This window comes from Sorex fumeus, unplaced genomic scaffold (assembly GCF_029834395.1).
Source record: "Sorex fumeus unplaced genomic scaffold, SorFum_2.1 ptg000207l, whole genome shotgun sequence".
NCBI classification, from domain to species: Eukaryota; Metazoa; Chordata; class Mammalia; order Eulipotyphla; family Soricidae; genus Sorex; species Sorex fumeus.
The window spans coordinates 1,446,332-1,462,495 of NW_026606264.1; the positions used below are offsets into that span (position 1 = coordinate 1,446,332).

The 16,164-nt window shown below is 66.3% G+C and overlaps 1 protein-coding gene across 14 annotated transcripts in view; it reads right to left on the reverse strand.

The window, feature by feature from the left end:
* Positions 1–16,164, reverse strand: part of KIF1A (kinesin family member 1A) — a 36,974-nt gene that overhangs the window by 6,517 nt on the left and 14,293 nt on the right. For 4 of the 14 annotated variants that reach the window (XM_056108331.1, XM_056108329.1, XM_056108327.1 and 1 more), the window contains 24 exons: positions 14,603–14,682; positions 14,189–14,264; positions 13,776–13,855; positions 13,574–13,680; positions 13,123–13,206; positions 12,564–12,744; positions 12,018–12,090; positions 11,724–11,817; positions 10,702–10,850; positions 10,376–10,554; positions 9,260–9,397; positions 8,467–8,730; positions 5,326–5,444; positions 5,087–5,172; positions 4,721–4,859; positions 4,450–4,618; positions 4,262–4,352; positions 4,017–4,135; positions 3,751–3,806; positions 3,337–3,445; positions 3,048–3,114; positions 2,240–2,324; positions 1,992–2,097; positions 886–912 (listed from right to left, as the gene is read on the reverse strand). In XM_056108331.1, the coding sequence (XP_055964306.1) occupies positions 886–912; positions 1,992–2,097; positions 2,240–2,324; positions 3,048–3,114; positions 3,337–3,445; positions 3,751–3,806; positions 4,017–4,135; positions 4,262–4,352; positions 4,450–4,618; positions 4,721–4,859; positions 5,087–5,172; positions 5,326–5,444; positions 8,467–8,730; positions 9,260–9,397; positions 10,376–10,554; positions 10,702–10,850; positions 11,724–11,817; positions 12,018–12,090; positions 12,564–12,744; positions 13,123–13,206; positions 13,574–13,680; positions 13,776–13,855; positions 14,189–14,264; positions 14,603–14,682 (2,678 nt within the window). The remainder of the gene's footprint in view (positions 1–885; positions 913–1,991; positions 2,098–2,239; positions 2,325–3,047; positions 3,115–3,336; positions 3,446–3,750; positions 3,807–4,016; positions 4,136–4,261; positions 4,353–4,449; positions 4,619–4,720; positions 4,860–5,086; positions 5,173–5,325; positions 5,445–8,466; positions 8,731–9,259; positions 9,398–10,375; positions 10,555–10,701; positions 10,851–11,723; positions 11,818–12,017; positions 12,091–12,563; positions 12,745–13,122; positions 13,207–13,573; positions 13,681–13,775; positions 13,856–14,188; positions 14,265–14,602; positions 14,683–16,164) is intronic. The other 10 variants (XM_056108338.1, XM_056108335.1, XM_056108334.1 and 7 more) reach the window with 3 other exon arrangements.

A 16,164-nucleotide genomic window follows, 5' to 3' on the forward strand; every position in this document is an offset into this window, starting at 1 on the left:
CCCCAGATGAGGCTCTCGGATACCACATGCAGAAGCCCCCCGGCCCATTCCAGGACCCCTTCCCTGTGCCATGAGGGTCAGGCGGGAGGCTTGCGGGGGACCTCGTGCGCCAGAACGCCCAGCAGGGCCACTTCGGTGCTCAGCCCCGCGTGGAGCAAGGGGGCTGCCTTCCCATGCCACGTCTGCCCTCAGGAAGGAAAGCACCTACACTCAGCCAACAGCCAGGACCCAGCAGGGCTGTCCCTGGTAGGCGGCAATGCAGGCAGGTGGTCGGTGCCCCCACCACCTCCGGCTGGGAGTGGCAGGTCCTGCTCGCTCCGTGCAGTACCTGGCCAGCAGGGCCTCAGCGCAGCCAGGAGCTCAGAGTCTGTCCTGGGCCTGCCCACTGCCGCCTGAGCCTGGGTGCTGCGCAGGCTATGCCCCCTGGACCTGCCCAGCCTGGCCACAGATCAGGGCCCCCACCAGGCGCCACGAGGCTGTCCGCCAGCGTGGGGACCCCTCACCAGACACCACAGGGAGATACCAGCAGCCCCCGCGGCGGCCCCCACGGGGCCCCCGAGTGTGTCCAGACCCACCCAGCGCTCCTCAGCACCTGGGCTGGCTGTCTGCCTCCCGCTGCCCTTTTCCCTGCAGGCCCCAACTCTGGTCACTGCTGCCCTGGGGGTGGAGGCGGGGGGGGGCGCAAGGCTCAGGGAAGGAGGAGGGAGGCGGCGGGTCTGCGGGCGCAGCTCAAAGCAGCAAGATCAGAGGGGCAGAGGGATGAGCAGGAGGGAGCAAGTGAGGACCGGGATGGGGGAGGGGAGGAGCGTGGGAGCCCAGCCCGGGCGGGGGGTGGGGGTGGGGGGTGGAGGGGTGCGTCTGAGAGGGGCCAGGTGCTCGCGGTACCTAGGCATGTCCGAATCAAGAAACTGCCTGCAAGACACAAACAACCACAGGTTAGTGAGCGGGCGGGGCGGGGCGGCGGCCAGGCTGGGCAGCAGAGGGGGCTGCCCTGGGGGGCACAAGCGAGGCTTGGAGCGGGCGTGGGAGGCTGAGGTGGGCGAAGCATGGGGCATCCCGGCCCTGCCCTGGCCTGCGGCCTCAAGGAGGAGCGGCCCCTCGCGGGCCGGCGCAGGCCAGGGCAGCCCGGGCGGAAGGCCACAGACGCGCAGGCAGGCGGGCAGGTGAGGAGGGGGCCGGGACCTGGCTGGAGCCCTTCCTACCCTGGGGAGGGGGCGTCACCACGGCGACAGGGCCTGGGGTCCCGAGACCCCGCCCTCTGTGCAAGGAGACCCCCTCCTGCCTCTCCTTGTCTGCCCCGAGAACCCAGGATGCGGGGGAGGTCAGGGGTCAGAAGTCAGGGGCGAGAGGTCACCACTCTGCTCCGAAGCATTCCTCCTGTGGCTGAAGGGTCACAGTTGAAACCTGGGGTGGCATCTCTACGGGCAGTCCCTAACTGGGGCATTGGGCCTGAGCAGCTGCCGGCAGGGCCCACTCCCACCCCCTGTGCGGTGGCCCCAGCGTCCTCCCGCCCAAGTGCCCCACCTTCTCTGGGCAAACCCCGAAGCCACAACGTCCCTTCCCTGCCCCGGCTACACAGCAACTCTGAGACTCCGGCACTAAGGAGTGTCCCCGGTTGCTGTCCCGGCTGGCAGCCAGGAGGACGCCCGGACCCAGCCCTCCTCGGTGCCGCCCATGCTCCCAGGACGGCACCCGCACGCCTGCCCGCAGAGACACTGCCCGAGCCCCGACCCCTGCCCAGCCGTGCCCAGGGATTGCGTGTGCCCTGCACCCCCATGGCCCAGCTAGGCTGGGAGGACTTGACCGCCGGGTGGCCACACCCAGCAGCGCCCACTCCCGGCACAGAGCTGCGGCGGCACGGAAATCCAGAGACGCCCGGTCTGCACGTCCCCCACGCTGTGCCCGGCCCTCTGCCATGTGGCCTGCGGACTCCCTCCCTGCTTGGTGCGGCTGCCCCCGTGGGGTCTTGCCGCCTGGAACTGGGGACTCACCGGTCATCCTGGGCCGGGTGGACATAGCCGGAAGAGAGGACGCTGAGAGAGAGGATGTTGGGGTCGATGAGGGGCTCATCCGTCTCCGGGGTATTCCGGATGCGGCCTGCCGGAACGGGGCTCGGGGTCACCTCCCGGGCAGGGGGAGCACCCCAATAACCCTGGCCCTCACCTTCCTGCCCTGGAGGTGCGGCCCACAGCCAAGCCAGGTGCAAGCTCAGGCCTGCGCAGCCCGCGCGGCCACTCACCCACCACCAGCTCCCGGACCTCCTTCCAGCGGATGTGGCTGCCGCTCTCGTGAAGCAGCGTCACGGTGATGCGCCTCTGGATGCCCTGTGCACGGTCCCCGGGACGGCACAGGTCAGCGCGGGCCACGCGGACAGGCCCTGCCCAGGCGGGGTTGGGGCGGGCCTCGGGGCGGGGCTTTGGGACAGGGCAAAAGGGGCGGAGCTCTGGGCGGGGCCCTAGGATGGGGCTCTGGGCGGGGCCGGTGGCGGGGCTTGGTTGGCTGTGGGCGGGGCCTGGAGCGAGGCAGGGGCGGGGCCAGGGGCGGGGCTTTAGGGGACACTCTAGGACGGGGCTGGGACAAGAAAAAGGGGCGGAGCTCTGGGCAGGGCCCTAAGGTGGGGCTCTGGGCGGGGCTTGGGGAGGGCCAGGGCTGGGCACAAAGGGCGGGGCCCTAGGGTGGGGCTCTGGGCAGAGCCTGGGGCGGGGCTTGGGTGACTGGGCGGGGCCTGGGACCGAATCTGGGGCGGGACTTAGGCGAATGTGGGTGGACCCAAGGGGCGGGGACTGGGGCAGGCCCAAGGGGCGGAGCTTTGGGAGGCACCCTAGGCTTGGGTGGGGCGGGGCAAAAGGGGTGGAGCTCTGGGCGGGGCCCTAGGTAGGGCTCTGGGCGGGGCTTGGGGAGGGCCGCAGCGGGCACGAGGGGCGGGGCTCTGGGTGGGGCCTGGGGAACAAAACTGGGCGGGGCGGGGGCGGGGCTTGGTTGACGGTGGGCGGGGCCTGGGGACGAGGCTGGGGCGGGGCCGAGGGGCGGAGTTTGGGAGCTCGCACCTGGTGCAGCAGGAAAGTGCCCATGCAGGGCATGCCGCCTCGGTGGTCCACCACGGCAGGGATGTAGCTGGGAAAGAGGCATGGAGGCGGCACAGCTTGGAGGGAGGCTGTGCAGCCCAGGGCACCAAGTTCAGGTCCGTCTGCCCACCCCCATCAGTCCCTCGGGATGGAGTCCTGTCTGCCTTGTCCCCCTGACCCTCCTGCAAACCCCCCTCAAAGGAGCGCACTCACTCTCCTCCGTGGCCCCCCTACACTCCGTGGCCCCCTACTCCCTGTGGCCCCCACTCACTCTCCGTTGGCCTCCAGCTCGCAGATCTCGAAGTAGACCAGCAGGTCATATTTGCAGTGACAGGGCCCAGGGCTGGGCCGCGCCAGTGTGCTGAGCTTGGTGGCAGGCACTGGGGGGACAGGGCAGGCGTGTCCTCATGGCCTGACCCTGCCCCTCACATGCAGAGACATTCAGGGAGGAGGGGCAGGGAGCCCACTGCCCACCCTTCCTGCCCCCACAGGCCCTAGCTCAGTGGCCGGGATGAGTTGCCTCCAGAGGACTGGACACCACAGGCTACAAGGACCTGAGGCACGGGTGGGGCAAGGGAAGGTGGTGTCCGAGGCAGCCCTGGGCCCTGGGCCCTCGTCCTCTGCCCCAGCCCCCCAGCCCCACACTCCCTGGGGATCCCAGGAGGGGTGGGCGCCCGGGACCTACCTGGCTTGGACAGCGGCATGACCCGAGGGAAGTGGCGACGGGAGGGCCTCAGGGGGCTGTGTGGGAGGAAGAGGGTGACCATGGGGGCCAGGCCGGTCCCCCTCCCTCTGGACCGGCCATGCGAGGCCAACACACTGGGTGATCGTCCCTGGCCTGCATCCTCCTGGGCACCCCAGTTGGGACACCCAGGGTTGGCACCTCTCCTTCCTGACGCCCCGACACGGGCCGGGAGGACACGGGGACAGAGGGCGGCCTGGCGCGGCTACCTGAGGGCGTCCTTGCAGAGTGGCGGGAAGGGGTGCTGCTGGTAGTGGCCGAACACCTCAAACACCACGGGCTGGCTGCGGACGTACTCCACGAAGGAGCGCGTCACCTCCACGGCGATCTGCAGGGGCACGGCAGCGCTCAGGCGTCCCTGAGGCCCATCTCAGACTCACCGAGGCACCCGCCGGGGGACGGGCGGGTCCGGGGAATGAGGGGTCGAGGGAGTGGGGCGGGCGCGGGGACGTACGTTTTGCACATGGTAGAAGCCCAGTGGGGGGCCCCTGCCCGTGTTCTTCAGGGGCTCCGTGGAGAAGGCCTCGTCGTGGCGGTGGATGAAGCTACAAACGGGGGAGAGGTGGGAGGTGGGGGCTTGTCCAGGGCCCCCCATCCCCCGCCCCCATCCCCCACCCCTACCCCCATCCCACAAGCACTCACTTGAACTGGCAGAAGATGTCGGCGTACTCGGCCGAGATGCTGGCGGCCTGCAGCACCGTCACCCGGAAGGTGAAGATGCTGCCCACACGCAGGTGGTCCAGCGCCGCTTCCCCTGGCCCGTCCACGGCCTTCTCAGGACTGTCCAGGAGGTGGCCCTCAGGGGACATGGCTGCAGGGAGCCGGCAGGTGTGGGCACAGCAGTTATGCATGGGCAGGGTCACAGGGACACAGTGCGGGGGTCCAGGGCACGGGTGGGCAGGTGAGCACTCACCGGAGCATGTGTTGTTGTTGACCTCGTCGGCCGAGGGCCCCGCATCCGCACCCCCGCCCTGGCCCTCCACAATCCGCAGCTCCTCCTGGGAGGTCCCTGATCGAGACAGGCCCCCCACTGGGCAGGACTCAGACTGGAACTGCGGGGGGCAGAGATGGAGTGTCCACCTGACCGCCTTGCAGAACCCCACGGGAGAGGGTGGGTGTAGGCCCCGGCATCCCCGCCCTCCACCTGCTCTCAGGGCCACAAGGCCCGTGGTGATTGGGAAGGAGACCGGGAGAGGCCGAGGACGGACAGGCAGGTGCCAGAGGCCAGTGGCCCAGGGGCCAGGCAGGGGACAGCCCAGCCCACCGGGGCTGCAGGTACCTTCTCGAAATGCTGGTCGTCAAAGGAGATCCTGGCGGTGCCCGACTGGCGCACGCCGGAGCCGTAGTCGGGGGCCTCCTCGTCAGCTGCGGGGCAGATGGCATCAGAGCACAGCAGGGCTGAGGAGGGGGCTGGCTGGGTGCAGACCCCCGGCCCCGAACACAGGGCCCACACCTGGGGGCCCCGCCCCCGCCCGGTCCCTGGGCTCGGCCAGCCCCCCGCCCCAGGGCCGTGCCCACCTGAGATGGCCTGGACGGCCACGCGCAGGAAGCCCTTGACCTCGCCCTTCTCGCTGACGATGGCCACGCGGTGCACCAGCGGCACAGGGTACAGCAGGTTGCTGAGGTACACGAAGGCCCTGGGGGCAGAGGGGCATCAGCGGGGTCCCGGGCCGCGGCCATGGCACAAGACAGAGCAAAGCCGGCAGCGGGCATGGGCAGGAGGGCCGGGCAGGCCGGGGTCTGCCATCGAGGGGCTTTGCCCTGCCGGTCCCTGGGCAGCTCTGGGATGGGCCACACAGCGCGCAGCCGTGCACAGCACCCACCTGCACCCGCACAGCCACCGCGGGGAGTGAGCGGGCGAGCAGGGGTGCGGCCTGAGCCGCGGGGCCTCGCCCGGGTGGCACAGCAGAGGGAGGCCAGGGTGTCCCAGGAGGGGGCGGGTGCCCCGGGCCGGGGGAAGGAGCAGGGGAGACTCCCAGCCCAGAGCTTGGAAGGGGCTGCCTCCACCTGCTGGGCCGCAGCTGCCAGGTGGGTCCTGACCTCGGCCCTGTCCCGTCCCGTCCACCCTGACTTAGGCCCTGTCCTGTCCCGTCCACCCTGATCTTGGCTCCATCCTGTCCTGTCCACCCTGACCTCGGCCCTGTCTCGTCCTGTCCCGTCCCGTCCACCCTGACCTAGGCCCCCTCCCATCCTGTACTGCCCAGGCCCCACACTGCTGGCCAGCCCTGCCTCCCCCAAGCAGCCTTGGACACAGTGTTCCCAGGTGACTGGCCACTGCGCTCCCCCTGCCGTGTCCAGGCTCCGTGGGTCTGAGCTCGGGGCTACCTTAGAGAGGACCCCCAGCTGACGGGCGTCCCAGGGAGGAGCCTCAGGCCCAGCTCTTGGGGATGGGGGCCATGCTGTGTGGGACAGAGGGCACGGGTGGGCAGGGCCTTGCTAAGCCCTCAAAGGCCAAGGCCGCGGGGGGCCATCACAGACCCACCGAGGTCACCTCGGACTTCCCAAGGGGCTCGGGACTGGAGAGAGAGGCCAGCACAGAGGGGAAACTGAGGCACGCGGCCCCTCACTTGTCCTCTTCTGGTTGGGCCCTCGCAGAGCCTATGGCACGCTGGGCAGCCCGGCCACCCTGGCCCGGAGCTCCGTCCCCAGCTCAGGTGGCGCCCCATGCCCCCAGGTTCCCCATGTGCTGGGGGCCCAGCAAGGACCAGCCCCCCTCGAGGGAGCAGGGCTGCACCGCTTCCTGCCACCACGCCACCACCAGCAGCACTACGGCCACCCTCGTGTCCAGTCGCCACTGCCTGCACCACCAGCACTGCCATGTCCCGGGCTTGTCCCATCACAGAACTGCCACGTCACATCCCCAGCACATTGTGTCACCAGCCTGTCTCATTCCCATCATCGTCCCAGCGCTGTCAAAGCCACAACCCAGCACTGTCACCGTCACGTCACGTGTCTCATCACCGTCTCCATCACTATCACATCCCACCACTGTTTCCCCTTTGTCACCTTCATGTCCCAACACTGTCCTCATGTCACCATCACATCCCATCACTGTCCCTGTCACCTTCACATCCCGTCACTGTCCCCGTCTTCGTCACCTCCACGTCCCGTCACTGTCCCTGTCTCTGTCACCATCATGTCCCATCACTGTCCCCTCTCTCTCACCTACACTTCCCATCACTGTCCTTGTCTGTCACGATTACATCCCATCACTGTCCCTGTCACCTTCACGTCCCGTCACTGTCCTCGTCTCTGTCACCAACACGTCCCATCGCTGTCCCTGTCACCTCCACATCCCATCACTGTCCCTGTCTTTGTCTCCGTCACTGTCACTGTCCTCATCTCCATCACCTCCATGTCCCATCACCGTCCCCGTCTTCGTCTCTGTCACCGTCACTGTCACGGTCACTACCATTATCGCTATCTCAGTGACCATTATGGCCACAGTTCCACTGTCTCTCTGTAGTTGTCCCCATCACTGCCGCCAACCCCATCTCTGGCACCAGGCTGGGAAGCAGAGTCATTCCCCGCCATGGTCAAGGGACCTGGGTGGCACCTGGGCTGCCCTGGGAAGTGGCTGCACCACTTCCTGGCAAGCCCACCCAGATGTGGGTGCCGGGGGCCGTTCCTAAAAGGGACTGCTTAGACTTGGGCGGAGGCCGGGGAGCCCAGGAGGGGCCCAGGGACACAGGTGGACACCAAGTAGCCTGCGCCCTGGAACCTTTCCCTGGCGGTCCCCCCCAGCCCCCAGCTCTCCCCGAACCCCCCGCCTGAACAGCCCTGAGCACCCCTGCACACCTGTTCTGACCCATGGTCCAGAGAGGTGTGAGCGGTGGGGTCACCAGTCTTCGCCCCCCGCCCAGACAGGACCCCAGTCCTGGATTCCCGGTACAAAGGCTGAGCCCGCCACAGAGGGAGGCCCGGGAAGCAGCGGGTCCGGGCGCGAGGCAGGAGGCAGCACGCACATGCTGGGCGGCCTGAGTGGCCCCGAGGCCACTCAAGCTTGGGCGGGGCCGGCGGCAGCTGGAAGGGTGGCAGCAGCCCGGGCGGGCGTGTCCGGGCCGGCTCGCAGCCAGCTCCCACAGACCACGGCACCCTGAGGAAGCCCCGAGCGGCCGGGCTGGCGGCTGGCAGACCCAGAGGAAAGATGGTGCGAGAAGGACCCAGCTCTTCCCGGAGACGAGCACTGCCCCGCCCGCTCTCCCCAGTCCTGCGGCCGCTTGCTTCCAGAGTGCAAGCAGGACTCTGCCCTGCCCCCGGCCCTGCCTGTGCCAGGGCGCACAGGGTAGACTGAGGGCAGGCCGGGCGCCATCCTGCGCTCTGACCCCCACGCCGCCAGCTGCTCCCCAGGGCCTGACGCGACTAAGGGCTTTCTGGGATGAGGCTCCTAGCATTCCCACGCCTGGAGCACCGGGGAGCTGCAAGGCCACTGCCCCTCGCCGTGGCGGCCGGGCTCAGAGGGACACAGGCCCTGGGGCAGCCTCGCAGACTCCTGCCCTCCCTCGCCTGCCAGGCTGCCTGCCTGGTCTCCACCGTGGACCCCCCTCTGCTGGGCGTCTGTGCGTGGGACCCCTACGCTGCTAGGGCAGGCCCCAGGCGGCCGTGGCAGTGCCCTCTGCGAAGAGCTGGCTCCTTCCGGCGTGCTGCGCACCCACCAACCTTCCTACTAAACAGAACAGCGGGGGCCGGTCGTAAAATGGGTCCCGGCCGCCACACAGCGCGTGCTCCCGGAACACGTCGTCCTCCAGGTCCTCCTCCTCCTCCTCCTCCTCCTCCTCCTCCCCCACACTCTGCTCCTCGAGGGCAGGCTCGGTGGCGTCGGAGTCGGGGCTGGAGAAGGTGGGGGAGGGGGTGGGAGCAGCCATGCGCTGGCTCATGCACGCGTCGAGAAGAGGGTAGCCGCCGCAGCCAGCGCCCACTGAACTGGGGCGGTGGGACAAGACAGAGAGAGTTAGCCTCAGCCGGGGCCAGGGCGGGCGTCTGCGTCCCACGGAGCACGACCACCAGAGCCTGCTTTAATTTTCTGGTGGTCCGTGGACGGTTCTGGAAGGTTCTGGAAGGTTCCAAAATGCCCAGCAGGCCTGACGTGGGTGCTGCAGGTGAGGGCCTCATGCCCTCATCTGTGCTGAGTGGTGGGGTGGGAGCTGGCATAGACCCCAAGCACGGGAGAGAAGTCTGGGCCAGGCCTGCCCTGGGGTGCAATGCCCGGCTCTCTGCTCCGTCCCCCTGTGGGCTGAGGCGTGACCCAGAAGGCCTGCCCAGCCCCCTGCGAGCCCCTGGCACCTGCCGGGGGTCTCCTGGCTCTGAGCAGCGGGAGCCAAACCCTGAGTGCCGAGCAACGGTGGGTGGGCAGCCGCCCGGGGGCTCGGGTCCCCGCACCAGTCGGGCCCAGCTTGGGAGGAGATCCCGGCCCCAAGGCCGTGCCCCTGCCGACGGGGAGGGAGACACCTACCTGCCCACCAGCCGGAACCAGGGGAAGCGGTCGTAGAACGGGTCCCCGCCGGTCATCACGTTGTCACAGTCCTCGATGACGCTGGAGGGGACCTCAGCCGCCCGGTCATACATTTCCCGCATCAGGTCCAGCCGTTGCCTGCAAGCGACAGCAGTCAGCACAGGCCAGGCAGTGGCCGGCACTGCCCGCACCCCCGGGCACAGTGTCCTGCAGGGGGTCACTGAGATGCAGGGGTCTGCTTTCGGCCCCCCACCACATCGGCAGCCTCAGACCAGGGGCTGTGAGCCTGTGGACCACAACACCGAAGGACAGCGGGGGCCCAGGCAGGAGGACAGCGGCCAAGAGGGGGTCCGCAGGGAGTCCTCAGCCCCGGGGGATGAAGGGCAGGCAGGGGACAGAGACACAGATCAGGGAGGGCTCAAAATGCTGCTCTCCCCAGAGAACCAAAACATCCTTGAAGACGGGAAACCTGTGTCCTGCTCATGGCTGGGCAGGAAGGGCAGACACAGGGTCCCGGGTCACTGGGTGTGTCAACCGTGGGGCACACTGGGTGGATCTCCCCCACCCCACGCCGACTGCTGACTGCCCTCCCACAACCACAAGCAGCCGAGTGAGGAGGGGCACCCCTGTGGCCCTTGGCTCCCAGGCCCCTCCCCCTGCCACACCCTGGACAGCTCCTGCCTTCCTGCCCCGTGTCCCACCACCGGTTCGCCCCTCTGAATGCCCTTCCCCACCTCTGGCCACACCCCTCTCAACCATGGCCCCGCCCATGGACACGCCCCTCCCACGGCTGGCCCCGCCCCAACGTGCCCTCCCACCTCTGGCCCCGCCCCTCTGACACGCCCCTTCCCACCTCTGGCCATACCGCTTCCAATTCTGAACACGCCTGTGGACATGCCCCGCCCTTGGCCCCACCTCTCTCGCCTCTGACCCCGCCCCTCCCGCATCTGGCCCCGCCCCTGACACGCCCCTCCCCCGGCCTGCTCCCCTGGCCCCCCAGCTCAGCTACCGAGAGGGGCTTCACGGGGCTGGGTGAGTCTGGCTTCCTTGCAGCCTCAGACTGGGCGGGAGAGCTGCCCCTGAGGACTGGGAACGCCAGCGCCCGTGCCACCGCACCTGAGCTTCTCCAGTGTCCAGTAGTGGGTGGCCCCGTTCTTCTGGTCCTGCACCTCCACGGCCACGATGGTGCGGGGGAAGGGACGCGTCTCCCGCTCCTTGGCGGCCTCAGGGGGCAGCAGGTCGGGGGGCAGTGGTGAGTAGAGTGTGTCTGTGAGCAGCACGAACTGGAACTGGACCTGGCGTGGGCAGGGGTGACGGGTGGGTGGCAGCAGGTCCCATTGGGGTGTCCTTTGCTCCTGGCGCTCCCGGCCTCCCTGAGCCACACCGGGAGGCCACCCCGCGGCCCGAGCCCTAGCCACAGCGTGCGGGTATGCGCCACCCACCTTCTTCTTCAGCTCCACGCTGATGGCGTTGGCCTCCTTGAGGAAGATGGCGTTGCCCCACAGGAGGTCCCGCAGGGACGTGAACTGGTACCACTTCCACTTCCGGAAGGCCCACAGCGCCAGCTCACATTCCCGCTCCGTCCACTGCACTGTGGGGACAGGCGTGGGGCTCTGAGGCCCGGACGGGGTGCCCGGCCTCCCCCTAACTGCTGGGCACTCAGCTAGAAGGGCCTGGGGAAAGGTGACCCACACATGGGCGGGGTGATGCTGGGGGCTCGGAGGCTGGGAGCGGGGCCGGGGGTCAGTGAGGCGTCACCACCGTGGGGGCCAGCCGAGAGGGGCCGGCGGGCAGGACAGCCCAAGCCTGCTGTCCCAGGGGCTGTGGGAGGAGACAGAACCAGGGGTCTGTGGTCCCATCCTGGGAGGGGCACAAGCCACAGCCAGCAAGACAGGAGTGAGCACGATGTGCATGTGTGGGTGTGCACAGGCGTGTGGACTGGCACACACAAGCATGTGTTTGCGTGGGCACACACGTGATGCATGGATAATGTGAGTGCGGGAGGTTGCGCGGGCACGCATGAATGTGAATGTGCAGGCAGGTGTGTGGGCTTCTGTATGAGTGTGTGCAGGTGTGATGCATGTGGGTGTGTGGGCATGTGTATAAATGTGCATGTATGTGCGTGTGCATATTGCACATGTGTGAGCGTGCATGTGTATGTGTTCATATGTGTGTGCATGTAAGCTGGTGCACATGTGTGTTCACGTGTGTATGCACGTGTGTGTACATGTGCGTACATCTGGGTGCATGTGCATGTGTGTGCTCATAAGTACATGGGTGTGCTCTCCTGCCTCACTGAAGACCCCCGGTGTGGACTCCATGGTGCCCGCAGGCAATGACAGGAGTCCCCAGGAGGAGAGCGGGGCTTTCTCCCCGAGGGGTGGGCACGCGGTGCCTCCAGGGAGGGGCGGAGAGACCTTCCCCAGCCCAGACCCAGGCTTGCCTCTCACACAGGGGCCCTCACCTTCGTCCTCTGGCTCCTCCTCCTCCTCATTCACCTCTGGGTAGTACCTGGACTCCACCTGCTTCTGCAGGGCCTCCAGCTTGCTCTCATAGTCCTGGGGATCAAACCAGGACCGTGGCCCTCATGGACATGGGCCCCTGCAGCCTCCCCCCACCCCGGCCTTTTGCGCGGTGGAAGGCCCACCATGCCAAGGTCCCGAGACACAAACTCACAGGGGGTCACTAAGGCTGGGAGAAAAAGGGTGCTGGGGACTAGGGTGGCAGCCGGGGGAGGGGGGGAGGGAAATGCCCTCACCAGTCTCTGCTGCTCCAACAGGTATGTGGCCTCTTCTCGCTCTCGGCGGTACTGGTCCTCCAACTCCTGAAGTCTGTGAGAGCCATGAACCAGTGGGGTGAGTGGTCAGGTTGGCGGGCAGGGGTAGGGAGAGTGAGCAGGGTGGGGCAGGGATGGGGTGAGCTGGCAGGTGGGGGTGGGGGCAATGGTGGGGTGAGTGGGCAGGTTTGCAGGGAGGGGTGGGAAGAGCAAGCAGGGTGAGGGCGGGGGTGAGGTGAGCGAGCAGGGGTGAGAAGAGCAGGCAGGAGTGGGGTGAGCAGGCAGGTGGGGGTGGGGGCAATGATGGGAGGAGTGGGCAGGTTTGCAGGGAGGGATGGGGAGAGCGAGCAGGGTGAGGTCAGTGGTGGGGTGAGCGGGCAGGATGGTGGGCAGGAGTGGGGAGAGCGAGCAGGGGTGAGGAGAGTGGGCAAGGGTGGAGAGTGGGCAGGGCGAGGGCAGGGGTGGGGTGAGCGGGCAGGGGTGGGGGAGCGGGCAGGGCTGGGCTGGGGGTGGGGGCAGCCGGCCCACCGCTGCTCCATCTCCTGCTTCATGTCGATGCCCTGCTTCTCCAGCAGCTCCCGCTGCGCGAAGGCCCAGTCCACGGGCTCGGCCGGCGTCTCGGCACAGGGTGTGCGCTCACGCTCCTGCCGCGCCTGCTCTGGGTGGTTGAAGCGGAACACGTGGCTCTTGCCCATGATGATACGGTTTCCTGGGGACAGAGGGAGGGTGGGTCGCTCGGCGACAGGCAGAGGTGATCACAGGGGACGGTGGTGACTGATTGCTAGGTGACAGGTGGGAGACTGTCAGGTGGCAGACGGATGACTGATGGGTGGGGGACAGTGGGGGACTGATTGCTAAGTGACAGATGGTAAGTGGCCGGTAGGTGGCAGGCGGCTGAGTGACCACTAGTGACAGGCATATGTGACTCCTGGCGAGGGAGTCCTGTGCCGGATGATGTGGATGGACAGGCACCTAGGCTAGGACGACCCTGGACCCTCCCCGCCTGTCCCCCAGCCTCCCTGGGGCACCCTGTCCCTTTCCCACCCCGACACCACCTGGGTGCTCTGGGCGCAGCCCACGGCCCTACCTGACCGCAGGATGCTGGGCTCCGTGACCTTCTTGCCATTGACGTAGGTGTCGGCCCCCTCACAGGGCTCCAGGGTCACCACAGCTAGGGCAGAGAGTCAGGGAGGGGAGGAGGGCTCAGCCGCGTGGTGGGGGTCCCACAGCCTCACGTGGCCGGCTGCCCCCTAAGCTCCTGACCCACGGGGGCACATCTCTGGGACTGATGTCCCCAGGCCCTGGACACGGGCGCTTTTGGTCTGCTGCCTGTCCTGAGGCCTGTCCCAGGGGAAGGGGCCTGAGCTCCGGCCAGGAGGCACCTCTGGTCTCCGAGATAGGCGGGGGACCGGAAATGGACACAGGTGCCCCCTGCAAGTGATCTCAGCTGTCCCCAAGTGGGGAAGTCAAGTCTGCGGCCAGCCCAAGGGCCCCAGCCCTGGAGCGCCTGTCCAGAGGCCCTGCGGGGTTGGGGTCACCTTCTCCGTCCCCGAGCGCGTCACTCCGGAAGATGCAGTGCTCCTCCTTGATGAAGTGTCCACTCAGCACGATGTCCTGCCGCCGCTCCCCATCCTCGCGGCCCACCCTGTGGGGGCAGTATGTCAGGATGGGCCCCGAGGGCCCCCCTTCGGTCTGGCTCCAGGACACCCAGGGCTGCCCGACCACTGCCCGCGGTCGCACCTGGTAACGCCATCCTTGATGTAGTACAAGAGGCACTCGGACATCAGCGGGTCCTCGTTCAGGTTGACCAGGTGCGGCGTCTGTGGGCACGGGGGCATTGCCCTGAGCAGTGTCCTCCTGCCTGGAGCCTCTGGGGGCCCACCCTGCCGGCCCCCGCAGCAAGGAGTGTGCCCAGGTCCAGGCCGTGGGGACTCAGCCTGAGCACTTGCGGACGGGCGCTCGGGAGAGGCGAGGTCTGGGTGTCCACTTGGAGGGGCGCGGGAGGGGCTGGGGCAGTGGGTCAGGTAGATGTGGGTCCTCCTGTCTCTCGCCAGCCCTGGGGGCACAGCCGCTCCTTGGGCAGGGAAGTGCCCACCGGCGGCCCCTCCCAGAGGGAGCGGGTGTGTCTGGACCACCCCCTGCACAGCACGTACCTTTTTGGGAGAAAACACCCCCAGCGTGCCTCCGTCCTCCCTCATGGCCACGCCCATCTCTGCCAGCAGCGCTTCCCTGCGGACAGTGTGAGGTCAGCGAAGTCAGGGCGGGCACCATGGCCACGCACACGTGTGCCCCTGGCCAGTGAGACGAGGCACCTGCTCACCTCTTTGGGTCGGTGGCCAAGGTGGTGAAGGGCAGGGAAGAGGCCAGGGAGAGCCGGGTGGGAGGGCTGGACCCTAGGGCCCACCTAGACTGCCCCCCAGACTGCCCTCCTCCATCTGGATCCTCCCCCCACCTCCAAATGGACGCCCTGCCCACGGCTCCACCCTGAAGGCTCCCACCTCTCCATCCTGATGGCCCCCACATCCCCGCCCTGATAGCCCCTACCCCCCCATCCTGATGACCCCCACCTCTCCATTCGGATGGCTTCTGTGCGCCTCAGTTTCTCTTCCCAGGTTTCATTGAGCTCAGCAATGATCTTTTCTGTCTCCTGGGGTGTAAAGTGAGCAGGTAAGGTGGGGACCACGGCAGGGCCCAGGCCCCGTGGCTGGCGTCCCACGGAATGCGGACGGTGAGGTGAGAGCTGGGATTCCCTGTGGGCACACGCTGAGACCGGGCGCGAAGGTTCTCTGGAAGGAACCTCCAAGATATCGGAGCTAGAGGCATCTTTAAGGGTGAAAAGTCACTGACCAAGCAAGTAGCAGCAAAGGTAGACAAATGGGACCACATTAAATGGGCCCCTGCAACTCAAAGGAAGCCAAAATACAAAGGCAGCCGACAGACCGGGAGAGATTATATGCCCACCACTCATGTGACGAAGGGTGAGTGTCCAAGGTATATAAAGCACTTGTAGAACTACACAAGAAAAAAGAAATCCCTATCAAAAAAATGGGAAGAAGAAATAAAAGAACTCCTTCAAGGAAGAAATACAAATAGTCAAAGGATATGAAAAGATGCTCTGTATCACTAACCCTCAGGGAAACGCAAATGAAAACGACAATGAGATATCTTCACACTGGCTCATCAAAAAGAACAACCAGTGCTCGTGCAGATGTGGGGAGAAAAAGATTCTCGTTCATTGCTGGTGGGAATGTTGACTGGTCCAGCCTTTTGGGAAGATAATATGGACATTCCTCAAAACGCTAAAAACTGAACTTGCATAGGACACAGCAATACTGCTTTTGGGAATATGAGCCCATCGTCCTCGCTCTCAGCCCAAGGGTCCCACAACACAAATCAGAAAAGACATCTGCACTTGTATGTTTACTGCAGCACTGTATACAGCAGCCAAAATATGGAAACAACCCAAATGCCCAAAGACAGATGACTGGATAAAGAAACAGTGGAACACAACTTGGCCATAAGGAAAGAAAATGTCCGGCAATTTGCTGCCAGATACAGATCTGGAGAGGATCGTGTTGAGTGAAGTCAGACAGAGGAGAGGAACAGGCTCAATGATCTCTCAAAGCGGGATATAAAGAAACCTCGCCAGGGGCTGGAGCAATAGCACAGCCGGTAGGGCATTTGCCTTGCGCGCAGCAGACCTGGGTTCGATTTCCAGCATCCCACATGGTCCCCTGAGCACCGCCAGGGGTAATTCCTGAGTGCATGAGCCAGGAGTAACCCCTGAGCATTGCTGGGTGTGACCCAAAAAGCAAAAAAAAAAAAAAGGGTTATCGACGCCCAACGGCAATAGAAATGAAGAGCAGACCAGGTCTCAGCAGGAAACTTGGCACTGGGGCAGGGGTGGGGGAATGAGTCAGGGAGGGGGCACCAGGAGAGTGGGGGAGGGGAACGTCCCTGCCCCCCCCAGGCAGTGGGGGCGGCAGGGAAGCGGCTGCTGCTGGAACAACATGTGCCTGAAACTCAATCAGAAGTATGTTTGTATCTTTGTAATTTCACTGTGATTCGATTGAAAAAAAGGGAGCGAATTTCTGGAAGGGAAGAAGCAAGTCTCCCCACCGCACTGTCG